This window comes from Accipiter gentilis, unplaced genomic scaffold, assembly GCF_929443795.1.
Source record: "Accipiter gentilis unplaced genomic scaffold, bAccGen1.1, whole genome shotgun sequence".
NCBI lineage: Eukaryota > Metazoa > Chordata > Aves > Accipitriformes > Accipitridae > Astur > Astur gentilis.
The window spans coordinates 2,819,338-2,835,926 of record NW_026060824.1 but is presented as its reverse complement, the minus strand read 5'-3'; the positions used below and the strand labels follow the sequence as shown (position 1 = coordinate 2,835,926).

Genomic DNA, 16,589 nt, shown 5'->3' with positions numbered 1-16,589 from the left:
GAAGACCGCCTCGATGGCGCGCCCCACTCAACGGGGCGCCGGTGGGATGTTCTTGTGGTGGTCGTGGGGCGTCCGTTGGACCTCTGTGGGGCGCCCCACACCCACGAGGCACCTCGAAGACCGCCTCGGTGGCGCGCCCCACTCAACGGGGCGCCGGTGGGATGTTCTTGTGGTGGTCGTGGGGCGTCCGTTGGACCTCTGTGGGGCGCCCCACACCCATGGGACACCTCGAAGACCGCCTCAATGGCGCGCCCCACTCAATGGGGTGCGCGGTGGGACGTTCTTGTGGTGGTCATGGGGCTTCTGTTGGACCTCCGTGGGGCGCCCCACACCCACGGGGAACCTCAAGAGTTGCCGGATCCCCACGCGTGAAGCCCCCAAGCACCCCACGGAGCACCCTGAAGACCACCTCGATGGTGCGCCCCACTCAACGGGGCGCCGGTGGGACGTTCTTGTGGTGGTCGTGGGGCGTCCGTTGGACCTCCGTGGGGCACCCCACACCCACGGGGAACCTCAAGAGTTGCCGGATCCCCACGCGTGAAGCCCCCAAGGACCCCACGGAGCACCCTGAAGACCGCCTCGATGGCACGCAACGGGGCGCCGGTGGGACGTTCTTGTGGTGGTCTCGGGGCGTCCGTTGGACCTCCGTGGGGCGCCCCACACCCACGGGGCACCTCGAAGACTACCTCGGTGGCGCGCCCCACTCAACGGGGCGCCGGTGGGACGTTCTTGTGGTGGTCGTGGGGCATCTGTTGGACCTCCGTGGGGCGCCCCACACCCACGGGGCACCTCGAAGACCACCTCGGTGGCGCGCCCCACTCAACGGGGCGCCGGTGGGACGTTCTTGTGGTGGTCACGGGGTGTCCGTTGGACCTCCGTGGGGCACCCCACACCCACAGGGCACCCTGAAGACCGCCTCGGTGGCGCGCCCCACTCAACGGGGCGCCGGTGGGACGTTCTTGTGGTGGTCGTGGGGCATCTGTTGGACCTCCGTGGGGCACCCCACACCCACAGGGCACCCTGAAGACCACCTCGGTGGCGCGCCCCACTCAACGGGGTGGTGGTGGGACGTTCTTGTGGTGGTCGTGGGGCGTCCGTTGGACCTTTGTGGGGCACCCCACACCCACGGGGCACCTCGAAGACCGCCTCGGTGGCGCGCCCCACTCAACGGGGCGCCGGTGGGACGTTCTTGTGGTGGTCGTGAGGCGTCCGTTGGACCTCCGTGGGGCACCCCACACCCACGGGGCACCTCAAGAGTTGCCGGATCCCCACGCGTGAAGCCCCCAAGCACCCCACGGAGCACCCTGAAGACCGCCTCGATGGCACGCAACGGGGCGCCGGTGGGACGTTCTCGTGGTGGTCTCGGGGCGTCCGTTGGAGCTCCGTGGGGCGCCCCACAGCCACGGGGCACCATTGGTGGGGCTGGGGGTGGGTGGGGCCAAGGTGGCCTCACCCGAAGAGGCGGAGGAAGCATGGCTGGCAGTAGGGCTTGCCCTCCTGCTCCTGGAAGGTGCCCTTGGAGAGGGGTCGGAGGCAGAAGGCACAGACGAAATGCTCCGGGTGGAACCGTTGCGCCATGGCGGTGACGCACCGGCCGGCAATTGGTTCCCCGCAACCTCGGCACAGGGAACCCCGGCGGGCGTGGAAGTGCCGCTCGCAGTAGGGGTGGCCGCCATCCTCGAAGAAGCTGCCCCCCACGAAGGGCGCGAAACACTCCTGGGGATGGGGGACATGGGGATGGGAACGTCAAGGACAAGGGGAGGTGGGAACGTGGGATGCGAAGTGCTCCTGGAGGTGGGGACGTGGGATGTGGGGACATCGGGGACCAGGGGAGGTGGGAACGTGGGATGTGGGGACATCGGGGACCAGGGGAGGTGGGAACGTGGGATGTGAAGTGCTCCTGGAGGTGGGACATGGGGACATGGAGACATCAGGGACCGGGGAGGTGGGGACGTGGGATGTGGGGACGTGGGATGTGGGGACATCAGGGACCAGGGGAGGTGGGGACGTGGGATGTGAAGTGCTCCTGGAGGTGGGACAAGGGGACATGGAGACATCAGGGACCGGGGAGGTGGGGACGTGGGATGTGGGGACATCAGGGATTGGGGAGGTGGGGACGTGGGATGTGGGGACATCAGGGATTGGGGAGGTGGGGACGTGGGATGTGGGGACATCAGGGACCAGGGATGTGGGGACGTGGGATGTGGGGACGTGGGATGTGGGGACATCAGGGACCAGGGGAGGTGGGGACGTGGGATGTGAAGTGCTCCTGGAGGTGGGACATGGGGACATGGAGACATCAGGGATTGGGGATGTGGGGACGTGGGATGTGGGGACATCAGGGATTGGGGAGGTGGGGATGTGGGATGTGGGGACATCGGGGACCAGGGGAGGTGGGAACGTGGGATGTGAAGTGCTCCTGGAGGTGGGACAAGGGGACATGGAGACATCAGGGACCGGGGAGGTGGGGACGTGGGATGTGGGAACATCGGGGACCGGGGAGGTGGGAACGTGGGATGTGAAGTGCTCCTGGAGGTGGGACAAGGGGACATGGAGACATCAGGGATTGGGGAGGTGGGGACGTGGGATGTGGGGACATCAGGGATTGGGGAGGTGGGGACGTGGGATGTGGGGACATGGGATGTGGGGACATCAGGGACCAGGGGAGGTGGGAACGTGGGATGTGGGGACATCGGGGACCAGGGGAGGTGGGGACGTGGGATGTGGGGATGTGGGATGTGGGAACATCGGGGACCAGGGGAGGTGGGAACGTGGGATGTGAAGTGCTCCTGGAGGTGGGACAAGGGGACATGGAGACATCAGGGACTGGGGAGGTGGGGACGTGGGATGTGGGGACATCAGGGATTGGGGAGGTGGGGATGTGGGATGTGGGGACATCGGGGACCAGGGGAGGTGGGAACGTGGGATGTGAAGTGCTCCTGGAGGTGGGACAAGGGGACATGGAGACATCAGGGACCAGGGGAGGTGGGGACGTGGGATGTGGGGACATCAGGGATTGGGGAGGTGGGAACGTGGGATGTGGGGACATCAGGGATTGGGGATGTGGGGACGTGGGATGTGGGGACATCAGGGATTGGGGAGGTGGGGACGTGGGATGTGGGGACATCAGGGACCAGGGATGTGGGGACGTGGGATGTGGGGACGTGGGATGTGGGGACATCAGGGACCAGGGGAGGTGGGGACGTGGGATGTGAAGTGCTCCTGGAGGTGGGACATGGGGACATGGAGACATCAGGGATTGGGGATGTGGGGACGTGGGATGTGGGGACATCAGGGATTGGGGAGGTGGGGACGTGGGATGTGGGGACGTGGGATGTGGGAACATCGGGGACCAGGGGAGGTGGGAACGTGGGATGTGGGGACATCAGGGATTGGGGAGGTGGGGACGTGGGATGTGGGGACATCAGGGATTGGGGAGGTGGGGACGTGGGATGTGGGGACATCAGGGATTGGGGAGGTGGGGACGTGGGATGTGGGGACATCAGGGATTGGGGAGGTGGGCATGTGGGATGTGGGGACGTGGGATGTGGGGACATCAGGGACCAGGGGAGGTGGGAATGTGGGACATGGGGACATCAGGGACCAGGGAGGTGGGGACATGGGATGTGGGGACATGGGATGTGGGGACATCAGGGACCAGGGGAGGTGGGAACGTGGGATGTGAAGTGCTCCTGGAGGTGGGACATGGGGACATGGAGACATCAGGGATTGGGGAGGTGGGGACGTGGGATGTGGGGACATCAGGGACTGGGGAGTTGGGGACGTGGGATGTGGGGACATCAGGGATTGGGGAGGTGGGGACGTGGGATGTGGGGACATCAGGGATTGGGGAGGTGGGAACGTGGGATGTGGGGACATCAGGGACCAGGGATGTGGGGACGTGGGATGTGGGGACGTGGGATGTGGGGACATCAGGGACCAGGGGAGGTGGGGACGTGGGATGTGAAGTGCTCCTGGAGGTGGGACATGGGGACATGGAGACATCAGGGATTGGGGAGGTGGGGACGTGGGATGTGGGAACATCAGGGACTGGGGAGGTGGGGACGTGGGATGTGGGGACATCAGGGACCAGGGGAGGTGGGAACATGGGATGTGGGGACATCGGGGACCAGGGATGTGGGGACGTGGGATGTGGGGACGTGGGATGTGGGGACATCAGGGACCAGGGGAGGTGGGGACGTGGGATGTGAAGTGCTCCTGGAGGTGGGACATGGGGACATGGAGACATCAGGGATTGGGGATGTGGGGACGTGGGATGTGGGGACATCAGGGATTGGGGAGGTGGGGATGTGGGATGTGGGGACATCGGGGACCAGGGGAGGTGGGAACGTGGGATGTGGGGACATCGGGGACCAGGGGAGGTGGGAACGTGGGATGTGAAGTGCTCCTGGAGGTGGGACATGGGGACATGGAGACATCAGGGATTGGGGAGGTGGGGACGTGGGATGTGGGGACATCAGGGATTGGGGAGGTGGGGACGTGGGATGTGGGGACATCAGGGACCAGGGGAGGTGGGAATGTGGGATGTGGGGACATCAGGGAGCAGGGGAGGTGGGAACGTGGGATGTGGGGACATCGGGGACCAGGGGAGGTGGGGATGTGGGATGTGGGGACGTGGGATGTGGGGACATCAGGGACCAGGGGAGGTGGGAACGTGGGATGTGAAGTGCTCCTGGAGGTGGGACATGGGGACATGGAGACATCAGGGATTGAGGAGGTGGGGACGTGGGATGTGGGGACATGGGATGTGGGGACATCAGGGACCAGGGGAGGTGGGAACATGGGATGTGGGGATATCGGGGACCAGGGGAGGTGGGGACGTGGGATGTGAAGTGCTGCTGGAGGTGGGACAAGGGGACATGGAGACATCAGGGACCGGGGAGGTGGGGACGTGGGATGTGGGGACATCAGGGATTGGGGAGGTGGGGACGTGGGATGTGGGGACATCAGGGACCAGGGATGTGGGGACGTGGGATGTGGGGATGTGGGATGTGGGGACATCGGGGACCAGGGGAGGTGGGAACGTGGGATGTGAAGTGCTCCTGGAGGTGGGACAAGGGGACATGGAGACATCAGGGACCGGGGAGGTGGGGACGTGGGATGTGGGGACATCAGGGATTGGGGAGGTGGGGACGTGGGATGTGGGGACATCAGGGACCAGGGATGTGGGGACGTGGGATGTGGGGACGTGGGATGTGGGGACATCAGGGACCAGGGGAGGTGGGGACGTGGGATGTGAAGTGCTCCTGGAGGTGGGACATGGGGACATGGAGACATCAGGGATTGGGGATGTGGGGACGTGGGATGTGGGGACATCAGGGATTGGGGAGGTGGGGACGTGGGATGTGGGGACATCAAGGACCAGGGGGGTGGGAACGTGGGATGTGGGAACATCGGGGACCAGGGGAGGTGGGAACGTGGGATGTGAAGTGCTCCTGGAGGTGGGACATGGGGACATGGAGACATCAGGGATTGGGGATGTGGGGACGTGGGATGTGGGGACATCAGGGATTGGGGAGGTGGGAACGTGGGATGTGGGAACATCGGGGACCAGGGGAGGTGGGGACGTGGGATGTGGGGATGTGGGATGTGGGAACATCGGGGACCAGGGGAGGTGGGAACGTGGGATGTGAAGTGCTCCTGGAGGTGGGACAAGGGGACATGGAGACATCAGGGACCAGGGGAGGTGGGGACGTGGGATGTGGGAACATCGGGGACCGGGGAGGTGGGAACGTGGGATGTGAAGTGCTCCTGGAGGTGGGACATGGGGACATGGAGACATCAGGGATTGGGGAGGTGGGGACGTGGGATGTGGGGACATCAGGGATTGGGGAGGTGGGGACGTGGGATGTGGGGACATCAAGGACCAGGGAGGTGGGAACGTGGGATGTGGGAACATCGGGGACCGGGGAGGTGGGAACATGGGATGTGAAGTGCTCCTGGAGGTGGGACATGGGGACATGGAGACATTAGGGACCAGGGGACGTGGGGACATGGGATGTGGGGACATCAGGGATTGGGGAGGTGGGGACGTGGGATGTGGGGCCGTGAGATGTGGGGACATCGGGGACCACGGGAGGTGGGGACGTGGCATCTAAGTGCTCCTGGGCCTGGGACACAGGCACATGGGGACATCAGGGACCACGGGAGGTGGGGACGTGGAGGTGGCAGGTGGTCTCACCCGGCAGACGAAGCACTCGGGGTGCCAAAGCCCCTCGAGGGCAGCGATGTAGCCCTCCAAGATGGGCCGTCCGCAGCCCTGGCAGCGGCTGGAAAAGAGCTCGGCGAAGTCCTGGCGGCAGTACTGTTGACCATCCTTCTCCAGAAAACCTGAGGGAGACACCAAAAGGATGGTTGGGAAAGGGGACGGGGAAGAGCGAGGCCACGGGGATGGCGAAAGTTGGGGGACGTGGACCGCGGGGGTGAGACCGAGAGAGAGAAGGAGAGATCCTCGGGGACGCGGCGGTGGTGCTGGGATCACCGTGGGGAGGGCGAGATACGGGGACAAGCGAGTCCGGGATCGGGAAGACGGCGGGACAGGGCAGGGACATGGGGAGAGGGACACGATGGGACACGGGAGGGGACACGGGGACCACCCCACCTTCTTCGCCAAAGGGTTGCCCGCATTTGACGCAGCAGAAATGCTCCGGGTGCCAGTTCTTGTCCAGCGCCGTCACCATTTTCTGCGGAGGGGGAGGGGGGGCGGGGGGGGGAGAGACGGGGATGGCACCGCCAGCCCCCCCAAAATGTCCCACTCCACCCCATGGGGTCCCGTTGCCCCCCATGATGCCCCCCCCCCCCCCCCCCCCCCCACCAAATCCCATGAACCTACCACAGCCCCACGGAAGGTCCCATTGCCCCCACGGCACCCTACGAGGTCCCGCTACACTCGAGGGGGTCCCACCACACCCCACATCACCCCACGAGGTCCCACTGCACTCGAGGGGGTCCCACCACCCCACATCACCCCACGATGTCCCTATGCACCCCATGGCCCCCCACGAGGTCCCACCGCACTCGAGGGGGTCCCACCACACCCCACGATGCCCCCACGGCCCCCCACAAGGTCCCACCTCACTCAAGGGGGTCCCACCACACCCCACATCACCCCACGAGGTCCCACTGCACTCGAGGGGGTCCCACCACCCCACATCACCCCACGATGTCCCTATGCACCCCATGGCCCCCCACGAGGTCCCACCACACTCGAGGGGGTCCCACCACACCCCACGATGCCCCCAAGGCACCCTACGAGGTCCCAGCGCACTCGAGGGGGTCCCACCACCCTACATCACCCCACGATGTCCCTATGCACCCCACGGCCCCCCACAAGGTCCCACCTCACTCAAGGGGGTCCCACCACACCCCACATCACCCCACGAGGTCCCACTGCACTCGAGGGGGTCCCACCGCCCTACATCACCCCACGATGTCCCTATGCACCCCACGGCCCCCCACAAGGTCCCACTGCACTCGAGGGGGTCCCACCACACCCCACGATGCCCCCAAGGCACCCTACAAGGTCCCACCTCACTCAAGGGGGTCCCACCACACCCCACATCACCCCACGAGGTCCCACTGCACTCGAGGGGGTCCCACCACCCTACATCACCCCACGATGTCCCTATGCACCCCACGGCCCCCCACAAGGTCCCACCGCACTCGAGGGGGTCCCACCACACCCCACATCACCCCACGAGGTCCCACAGCACTCGAGGGGGTCCCACCACCCTACATCACCCCACGATGTCCCTATGCACCCCACGGCCCCCCACAAGGTCCCACCGCACTCGAGGGGGTCCCACCACACCCCACATCACCCCACGAGGTCCCACTGCACTCGAGGGGGTCCCACCACCCTACATCACCCCACGATGTCCCTATGCACCCCACGGCCCCCCACAAGGTCCCACCGCACTCGAGGGGGTCCCACCACACCCAACGATGCCCCCAAGGCACCCTACGAGGTCCCACCGCACTCGAAGGGGTCCCACCACACCCCACATCATCCCACGGCCCCCCACGAGGTCCCCCTACATCCCACAGGATCCCACGGCCCCCTTCCAGAAGGTTCTTCTGCCTCAAGGGCACCCCACAAGGTCCCACTCCACCTAAGGGTCTCCCACCACCCCAGGGGGGGTCCCACCACCCCCCAAGACCCCCCAAAAAGGTCTCTTTGCCTCCAGGACCCCCCATCCCTTCCCCACGGTCCCCCTGACCCACGTCGAGGATGGGTTGGGCACAGCGGGCGCAGCGGGGGGAGAAGAGGCGTCCGTAGTCCCGCGGGCAGTAGGGTGCTCCGTCCTTCTCGAAAAAGCTGCCCCCCCCCAATTCCCCCCCGCAGCGGGCGCAGACAAAATGCTCGGGGTGCCAGGCGCACCCCAAAGCCCTCACCACCTGCCGGGGAGGGGGAGAGGTGGGAGAAGGAACAAAAAAAAAAAGAAAAAAAAAAGGGGTGGGAGGGGGTCCCCAAGGGATGACAGCCCATTTTGGGGTCCCCGGTCGGGTGAGGTCTGTTTTGGGGGTACAGCTGGTTGGGGATAGTCCTATTTTTGGGGTGCGCCCCCCCCGGTTTAGGCCACGCACGAAGCTAAACCCTATTTGGGGTACGCCAGAGGACCACCCCCCCCCCCAACCCCGCATTTTAAGACTCCAACAAGGAACCCCGACTTTGGGGTACACCAGGCACCTCTTTTTCCTTCCCCCCTCCCCCAGGAGCACCCCAAAACCCACCTTCCCAGCGATGGGCTTCTGGCAGGACCCACAAACCCCCTTCGCCCCCGTGGGGACCCCTTGGCGGCTGAGGTCGGACTGCAGCAGCACCAGCATGGAGTCAAGGTTCCCCTCCTCGGGAACCCCCTTTTTTTGGGGGGGCTGTGGGTGGGAAGAAGGGAAAAGAGAGTTATGGGGGTGCAGGATAAAATGAGGGGGGGGACGCATCCTGAAATCCTTCGGACTTACGGTGCGGCGGAGGTGGAAGTCGGAGAGCGAGGCCATCAGCTTGTCCAGCTCTTGGGTGGCCGAGGTTGCTGAAGTTGGGGGTACCGGGGGGGTCCCCGAGCTGTTTGGGGGGGGGGGGGACGGACGACACAGGGAGAAGGTTGGGGTGGGTCTGGAGGGGGGGCTGGTAATAGGGGATGACCCCATTTTGGGGTGCAGCTGATGGGGGGGGGCTAATCCCATTTTGGGTTACTAACCCCATTTTGGGGTACACCTGAAGGGAATTCCATTTTGGGGTGCTGCTTCCCCCTTCCCCCCCCTTCCCCCCCCCCCATACCATGGGGGACACGCACTCACCAGGATGGGGATGTTCTGACTTCAGCCTCATCCGCCGCCTCCTTCTTCTTCATCCCCTCGGAAGTCTTCAGCGGAGGGAACTGGGCCAGGATCTCATCTAGGGAGGGGGGGTCATGGCCAGTTTTGGAGTCCCCAAGAAGGTTTTGGGGGTTCTCAGGGTGATTTTAGAGATGCCCAGAATGATTTTAGAGGTTCCCCAGAATGATTTTGGGGATCCCCAGGTTGATTAGGGCAGGAGGTGAAGGGGTTTGGGGTGTCCAGGGTGATTTTTGGGGTGCTTTGGGGACTTTTGGGGTGCCTAGAGGGTGATGTTTGGGGTGCTCTGGGGACTTTTGGGGTGCCTGGAAGGGGGGGAGTTTGGGGCAACCAAAGGTGATTTTTGGGGTCCCTGGGAAGCTTTGGGGGTGGCAGGGGTACCTGCGATGGAACTGTGGGTGGCGTTGAGGTCGCGGAGGAGTCGGTCGAGTTCTCCCAAACCGGGGGGACCCGGGGTGGGTCTGGGGGGTCGGGTCTTCTGCACCGTGCTGGGGGACGAGGACACACGAGGGGGGTGGCACATCACCTCTGTGTCCCCAAAGTCCCCTCCACAGCCCCCCCCCCCCCCCCCCTCCGGCCCTCTCTCCTCCCCTCCCAAATCCCCCGCCACGTCCCCAAAATCCCCTCCGGGTCCCCGAAGTACCTGTAGAGCTGCTCGGTGTCCCCCCCTGGAGCCTGGGGACCGGCGTGTTGGGGGTTAATGGGGACCTGGGATGTCATCACCCCCAATGTCCCCCATCCCCTCGGGGTCCTCGAGGTCTCCGTGTCCTCAACGGCCTCGTCCCTGCTGTCTCCATTGTCCCCAACCCAGGGGGGGTCCCCAACCCCACTGTCCCCCATCTCCAACCTCCATGTCCCAAAACGGTCCCAAGGTCCCCAAGTCCTCCAACCCCCCCCCTTGTCCCAACCCCCCCCCCCCCCGCCGTGTCCCCGACGTCCCCCAACATCTCCAAAGCCCCCCACGTCCCCGAGACCCCCCAGCAGCCCCCAGTGGACCCTCATGGTCCCAGTGTCCCAAAGCCACCCAACGTCCCCAAGGTCTCCAAAGTCTCCAGCATCCCCAAAACCCCACGCCCCCAAGCCCCCCCCCGGTGTCCCCAAGGTCCTCCCATGTCCCCCAACCCCCCCTTACGCCTATGGCCCCCCTAGGTCTTCCGTGTCCCCAACACCCCCCCCCCCCCCCTCCGTATCCCCAAGGCCCCCAACATTGCCCAACGTCCCCAGGATCCCTCATGGTCCCATGTTCCTCGAGCTTACTGGGCCATAGGGTGGTGGGGGTGGCCGGGGGGGGTCCCCAGTGGGGGTAGAGGCCGGGTGTGTGGGGGGCAACCCCCCCAGAGGGTCCGTCAGCAGCACCGGTCGCCGAGCGAGGTGAGACGTCGTCGTCTCCAGGTCGGCCAATAGAGCGTCTGGGGGTCGGAGGGGGGGGGGGAAAGAGGGACCCAGGCATCTGGCGGGGGGGGGGGTGTCCCAGGTATCCTGGCACCCATCCATGCCCTCCACCAGGGACCCAGGCGTCCCAGCACCCATCCATCCCCTCCACCGGGGACGCAGGAGTCTGAGCACCCATCCATCTCCTGCACCAGGGACCCAGGTGTCCCAGCACCCATCCATCCCCTGCTCCAGATATCCAGGCATTCGGGCACCCATCCATCCTCTCCACCAGGGACTCAGGCATCTGAGCACCCATCCATCCCCTGCACCAGGGACCCAGGTGTCCAAGAACCCATCCATCCCCTGCACCAGGGTCCCAGGGATCCAGGCACCCATCCATCCCCTCCACCAGGGACCCTGGTGTCCAAGCACCCATCCATCCCCTCCACCAGGGACCCTGGTGTCCATGCACCCATCCATCCCCTCCACCAGGGACCCAGGTGTCCAAGCACCCATCCATCCCCTGCACCAGGGTCCCAGGGATCCAGGCACCCATCCATCCCCTCCACCAGGGACCCTGGTGTCCAAGCACCCATCCATCCCCTCCACCAGGGACCCTGGTGTCCATGCACCCATCCATCCCCTCCACCAGGGACCCAGACATTCAGGCACCCATCCATCCTCTGCACCAGGGACCCGGGACTCTGAGCACCCATCCATCCCCTCCACCAGGGACCCAGGTGTCCAAGAACCCATCCATCCCCTCCACCAGGGACCCAGGCGTCCCAGCACCCATCCATCCCCTGCATCAAGGTCCCAGGGATCCAGGCACCCATCCATCCTCTCCACCAGGGACCCGGGACTCTGAGCACCCATCCATCCCCTCCACCAGGGACTCAGGTGTCCAAGCACCCATCCATCTCCTGCACCAGGGACCCAGGTGTCCGGGCACCCACCGATCCCCTCGACCAGAGACCCAGGTGTCCAAGAACCCATCCATCTCCAGCACCAGATATCCAGACATTTGGGCACCCGTCCATCCCCTCCACCAGGGACCCTGGTGTCCAAGCACCCATCCATCCCCGGCACCAGGGAGCCAGAATTCCGAGCACCCATCCATCCCCTGCTCCAGATATCCAGGCATTCGGGCACCCATCCATCCTCTCCACCAGGGACTCAGGCATCTGAGCACCCATCCATCCCCTGCACCAGGGTCCCAGGGATCCAGGCACCCATCCATCCTCTCCACCAGGGACCCGGGACTCTGAGCACCCATCCATCCCCTCCACCAGGGACTCAGGTGTCCAAGCACCCATCCATCCCCTGTACCAGGAACCCAGGGATCCAGGCACCCATCTATCCACTCCACCAGGGACCCAGGCATCTGAGCACCCATCCATCCCATGCACCAGGGACCCAGGGATCCAGGCACCCATCCATCCCCTCCACCAGAGACCCAGGTGTCCAAGAACCCATCCATCTCCTGCACCAGATATCCAGACATTTGGGCACCCATCCATCCCCTGCACCAGGGACCAAGTTGTCCAAGCACTCATCCATCCCCTCCACCAGGGACCCAGGTGTCCGGGCACCCACTGATCCCCTCCACCAGAGACCCAGGTGTCCAAGCACCCATCCATCCCCTCCACCAGGGATGCAGGAGTCTGAGCACCCATCCATCTCCTGCACCAGGGACCCTGGTGTCCAAGCACCCATCCATCCCCTCCACCAGGGACCCAGGCATCTGAGCACCCATCCATCCCCTGCACCAGGGTCCCAGGGATCCAGGCACCCATCCATCCTCTCCACCAGGGACCCGGGACTCTGAGCACCCATCCATCCCCTCCACCAGGGACTCAGGTGTCCAAGCACCCATCCATCTCCTGCACCAGGGACCCAGGTGTCCATGCACCCATCCATCCCCTCCACCAGGAACCCAGGGATCCAGGCACCCATCTATCCACTCCACCAGGGACCCAGGCATCTGAGCACCCATCCATCCCATGCACCAGGGACCCAGGGATCCAGGCACCCATCCGTCTCCTCGACCAGAGACCCAGGTGTCCAAGAACCCATCCATCCCCTGCACCAGGGTCCCAGGGATCCAAGCACCCATCCATCCCCTCCACCAGTGACTCAGGTGTCCATGCACCCATCCATCCCCTGCACCAGGGACCCTGGTGTCCATGCACCCATCCATCCCCTCCACCAGGGACGCAGGAGTCTGAGCACCCATCCATCCCCTCCACCAGAGACCCAGGTGTCCAAGAACCCATCCATCTCCTGCACCAGATATCCAGACATTTGGGCACCCATCCATCCCCTCCACCAGGGACCCAGGTGTCCGGGCACCCACTGATCCCCTCCACCAGAGACCCAGGTGTCCAAGCACCCATCCATCCCCTCCACCAGGGACGCAGGAGTCTGAGCACCCATCCATCTCCTGCACCAGGGACCCTGGTGTCCAAGCACCCATCCATCCCCTGCTCCAGATATCCAGGCATTCGGGCACCCATCCATCCTCTCCACCAGGGACTCAGGCATCTGAGCACCCATCCATCCCCTGCACCAGGGACCCAGGTGTCCAAGAACCCATCCATCCCCTCCACCAGGGTCCCAGGGATCCAAGCACCCATCCATCCCGTCCACCAGGGACCAAGGTGTCCAAGCACCCATCCATCCCCTCCACCAGTGACTCAGGTGTCCATGCACCCATCCATCCCCTCCACCAGGGACCCTGGTGTCCAAGCACCCATCCATCCCCTGCACCAGGGACCCTGGTGTCCAAGCACCCATCCATCCCGTCCACCAGGGACCAAGGTGTCCAAGCACCCATCCATCCCCTCCACCAGTGACTCAGGTGTCCATGCACCCATCCATCCCCTCCACCAGGGACCCTGGTGTCCAAGCACCCATCCATCCCCTGCACCAGGGACCCTGGTGTCCATGCACCCATCCATCCTCTGCACCAGGGACCCGGGACTCTGAGCACCCATCCATCCCCTCCACCAGAGACCCAGGTGTCCAAGCACCCATCCATCCCCTCCACCAGGGACGCAGGAGTCTGAGCACCCATCCATCTCCTGCACCAGGGACCCAGGTGTCCAAGCACCCATCCATCCCCTGCTCCAGATATCCAGGCATTCGGGCACCCATCCATCCTCTCCACCAGGGACTCAGGCATCTGAGCACCCATCCATCCCCTGCACCAGGGACCCAGGTGTCCAAGAACCCATCCATCCCCTCCACCAGGGTCCCAGGGATCCAGGCACCCATCCATCCCCTCCACCAGGGACCCTGGTGTCCAAGCACCCATCCATCCCCTCCACCAGGGACCCTGGTGTCCATGCACCCATCCATCCCCTCCACCAGGGACCCAGGCATCTGAGCACCCATCCATCCCCTGCACCAGGGTCCCAGGGATCCAGGCACCCATCCATCTCCTCCACCAGGGACCCAGGTGTCCAAGAACCCATCCATCCCCTGCACCAGGGTCCCAGGGATCCAGGCACCCATCCATCCCCTCCACCAGGGACCCAGGTGTCCAAGCACCCATCCATCCCCTCCACCAGGGACCCAGGTGTCCAAGCACCCATCCATCCCCTCCACCAGGGACCCTGGTGTCCATGCACCCATCCATCCCCTCCACCAGGGACCCAGGTGTCCAAGCACCCATCCATCCCCTGCACCAGGGTCCCAGGGATCCAGGCACCCATCCATCCTCTCCACCAGGGACCCGGGACTCTGAGCACCCATCCATCCCCTCCACCAGGGACCCAGGTGTCCAAGCACCCATCCATCTCCTGCACCAGGGACCCAGGTGTCCGGGCACCCACCGATCCCCTCGACCAGAGACCCAGGTGTCCAAGAACCCATCCATCTCCTGCACCAGATATCCAGACATTTGGGCACCCGTCCATCCCCTCCACCAGGGACCCTGGTGTCCAAGCACCCATCCATCCCCGGCACCAGGGAGCCAGAATTCCGAGCACCCATCCATCCCCTGCTCCAGATATCCAGGCATTCGGGCACCCATCCATCCTCTCCACCAGGGACTCAGGCATCTGAGCACCCATCCATCCCCTGCACCAGGGTCCCAGGGATCCAGGCACCCATCCATCCTCTCCACCAGGGACCCGGGACTCTGAGCACCCATCCATCCCCTCCACCAGTGACTCAGGTGTCCAAGCACCCATCCATCCCCTGTACCAGGAACCCAGGGATCCAGGCACCCATCTATCCACTCCACCAGGGACCCAGGCATCTGAGCACCCATCCATCCCATGCACCAGGGACCCAGGGATCCAGGCACCCATCCATCCCCTCCACCAGAGACCCAGGTGTCCAAGCACCCATCCATCCCCTCCACCAGGGACGCAGGAGTCTGAGCACCCATCCATCTCCTGCACCAGGGACCCAGGTGTCCAAGCACCCATCCATCCCCTGCTCCAGATATCCAGGCATTCGGGCACCCATCCATCCTCTCCACCAGGGACTCAGGCATCTGAGCACCCATCCATCCCCTGCACCAGGGACCCAGGTGTCCAAGAACCCATCCATCCCCTCCACCAGGGTCCCAGGGATCCAAGCACCCATCCATCCCGTCCACCAGGGACCAAGGTGTCCAAGCACCCATCCATCCCCTCCACCAGTGACTCAGGTGTCCATGCACCCATCCATCCCCTCCACCAGGGACCCTGGTGTCCAAGCACCCATCCATCCCCTGCACCAGGGACCCTGGTGTCCAAGCACCCATCCATCCCCTGCACCAGGGACCCTGGTGTCCATGCACCCATCCATCCTCTGCACCAGGGACCCGGGACTCTGAGCACCCATCCATCCCCTCCACCAGAGACCCAGGTGTCCAAGCACCCATCCATCCCCTCCACCAGGGACGCAGGAGTCTGAGCACCCATCCATCTCCTGCACCAGGGACCCTGGTGTCCCAGCACCCATCCATCCCCTGCTCCAGATATCCAGGCATTCGGGCACCCATCCATCCTCTCCACCAGGGACTCAGGCATCTGAGCACCCATCCATCCCCTGCACCAGGGACCCAGGTGTCCAAGAACCCATCCATCCCCTCCACCAGGGTCCCAGGGATCCAGGCACCCATCCATCCCCTCCACCAGGGACCCTGGTGTCCAAGAACCCATCCATCCCCTCCACCAGGGTCCCAGGGATCCAGGCACCCATCCATCCCCTGCACCAGGGACCCAGGTGTCCAAGAACCCATCCATCCCCTCCACCAGGGTCCCAGGGATCCAGGCACCCATCCATCCCCTCCACCAGTGACTCAGGTGTCCAAGCACCCATCCATCCCCTCCACCAGGGTCCCAGGGATCCAGGCACCCATCCATCCCCTCCACCAGTGACTCAGGTGTCCAAGCACCCATCCATCCCCTCCACCAGTGACTCAGGTGTCCCAGCACCCATCCATCCCCTGCACCAGGGACCAAGTTGTCCATGCACCCATCCATCCCCTCCACCAGCGACCCAGGCGTCCCAGCACCCATCCATTCCCTGCACCACGGTCCCAGGACTCCGAGCACCCATCCATCCCCTCCACCAGGGACCCAGTTGCCCGGTCACCCACCCCTCCCCGCGCCCATTCCCTTTAGGATACCCACCATCCCATCACCCATCCATCCCACCACCCACGTACCCTGGCATCTGCAAATATCCCCCCCCCCCCCCCCAAAACCTCCCTCATCCCCGCCGCCTTCCCAGCTCCGGGAATGGCCGGACGGTGCCGGGACTGGCCGGACGGATGGACAGACGGACGCGTGCGACTCTTACCCAGGTCGTCCATGGCCGGGACTGGGTGCGGCCCCCCCCTCCCGATTCCGTGACGTTTCCCT

General features: G+C 64.8%; 4 protein-coding genes across 131 annotated transcripts; 3 read left to right on the top strand and 1 right to left on the bottom strand.

The window, feature by feature from the left end:
- Positions 1–1,218: 1,218 nt before the first annotated feature.
- TGFB1I1 (transforming growth factor beta 1 induced transcript 1) lies at positions 1,219–16,540 on the bottom strand. Its single transcript, XM_049797102.1, has 12 exons — positions 16,528–16,540; positions 10,617–10,763; positions 9,998–10,301; positions 9,736–9,842; positions 9,319–9,415; positions 8,983–9,082; positions 8,755–8,895; positions 8,245–8,418; positions 6,623–6,704; positions 6,203–6,351; positions 1,412–1,716; positions 1,219–1,249 (listed from the first exon to the last, which is right to left on the bottom strand). Exons 1-11 carry the CDS (start codon positions 16,538–16,540, stop codon positions 1,450–1,452), a joined length of 1,581 nt encoding a protein of 526 aa, XP_049653059.1. The 3' UTR covers positions 1,219–1,249; positions 1,412–1,449.
- On the top strand, positions 1,727–6,189 carry LOC126036778 (LWamide neuropeptides-like). Of its 50 annotated transcripts, none has more exons than XM_049796944.1 (12): positions 1,727–1,906; positions 2,033–2,188; positions 2,354–2,425; positions 2,536–2,613; positions 3,103–3,361; positions 3,667–3,737; positions 3,816–4,098; positions 4,383–4,492; positions 4,905–4,997; positions 5,148–5,241; positions 5,541–5,580; positions 5,747–6,189. In XM_049796944.1, the coding sequence occupies exons 1-12, from the start codon at positions 1,776–1,778 to the stop codon at positions 5,992–5,994; spliced, it is 1,635 nt and encodes a 544-aa protein (XP_049652901.1). In that variant the 5' UTR covers positions 1,727–1,775; the 3' UTR covers positions 5,995–6,189. The 50 variants fall into 50 exon arrangements, with proteins under 50 accessions (XP_049652901.1, XP_049652900.1, XP_049652891.1 ...); XM_049796943.1 differs by having other exon boundaries at positions 2,033–2,203; XM_049796958.1 differs by lacking the exon at positions 1,727–1,906 and adding an exon at positions 1,923–1,945 and having other exon boundaries at positions 2,111–2,243.
- LOC126036780 (basic salivary proline-rich protein 4-like) lies at positions 6,825–8,234 on the top strand. Of its 31 annotated transcripts, none has more exons than XR_007505389.1 (5): positions 6,825–6,898; positions 7,088–7,157; positions 7,216–7,276; positions 7,594–7,671; positions 7,722–8,234. XR_007505389.1 is itself a non-coding variant. In XM_049796970.1 (4 exons), exons 1-4 carry the CDS (start codon positions 6,844–6,846, stop codon positions 8,134–8,136), a joined length of 759 nt encoding a protein of 252 aa, XP_049652927.1. In that variant the 5' UTR covers positions 6,831–6,843; the 3' UTR covers positions 8,137–8,234. The 31 variants fall into 31 exon arrangements, 16 of the variants coding, with proteins under 16 accessions (XP_049652927.1, XP_049652925.1, XP_049652919.1 ...); XR_007505383.1 differs by having other exon boundaries at positions 7,483–7,671; XM_049796970.1 differs by lacking the exon at positions 7,594–7,671 and adding an exon at positions 7,672–7,721 and having other exon boundaries at positions 6,831–6,898; positions 7,088–7,404; positions 7,800–8,234.
- Positions 10,786–16,407, top strand: LOC126036776 (splicing factor 3A subunit 2-like). Of its 49 annotated transcripts, none has more exons than XR_007505368.1 (14): positions 10,786–11,468; positions 11,549–11,708; positions 11,949–12,028; positions 12,509–12,588; positions 12,869–12,908; positions 13,109–13,188; positions 13,309–13,668; positions 13,909–14,028; positions 14,109–14,188; positions 14,229–14,588; positions 15,069–15,148; positions 15,229–15,268; positions 15,949–16,028; positions 16,069–16,109. XR_007505368.1 is itself a non-coding variant. In XM_049796873.1 (14 exons), the coding sequence occupies exons 1-14, from the start codon at positions 10,847–10,849 to the stop codon at positions 16,347–16,349; spliced, it is 2,223 nt and encodes a 740-aa protein (XP_049652830.1). In that variant the 5' UTR covers positions 10,786–10,846; the 3' UTR covers positions 16,350–16,407. The 49 variants fall into 49 exon arrangements, 40 of the variants coding, with proteins under 40 accessions (XP_049652830.1, XP_049652825.1, XP_049652817.1 ...); XM_049796873.1 differs by lacking the exons at positions 15,069–15,148; positions 16,069–16,109 and adding exons at positions 15,749–15,868; positions 16,149–16,407 and having other exon boundaries at positions 13,949–14,028; positions 14,229–14,388; positions 15,909–16,028; XM_049796868.1 differs by lacking the exons at positions 15,069–15,148; positions 15,229–15,268; positions 16,069–16,109 and adding exons at positions 15,389–15,588; positions 15,789–15,868; positions 16,149–16,407 and having other exon boundaries at positions 14,229–14,348; positions 15,909–16,028.
- Positions 16,541–16,589: the final 49 nt, after the last annotated feature.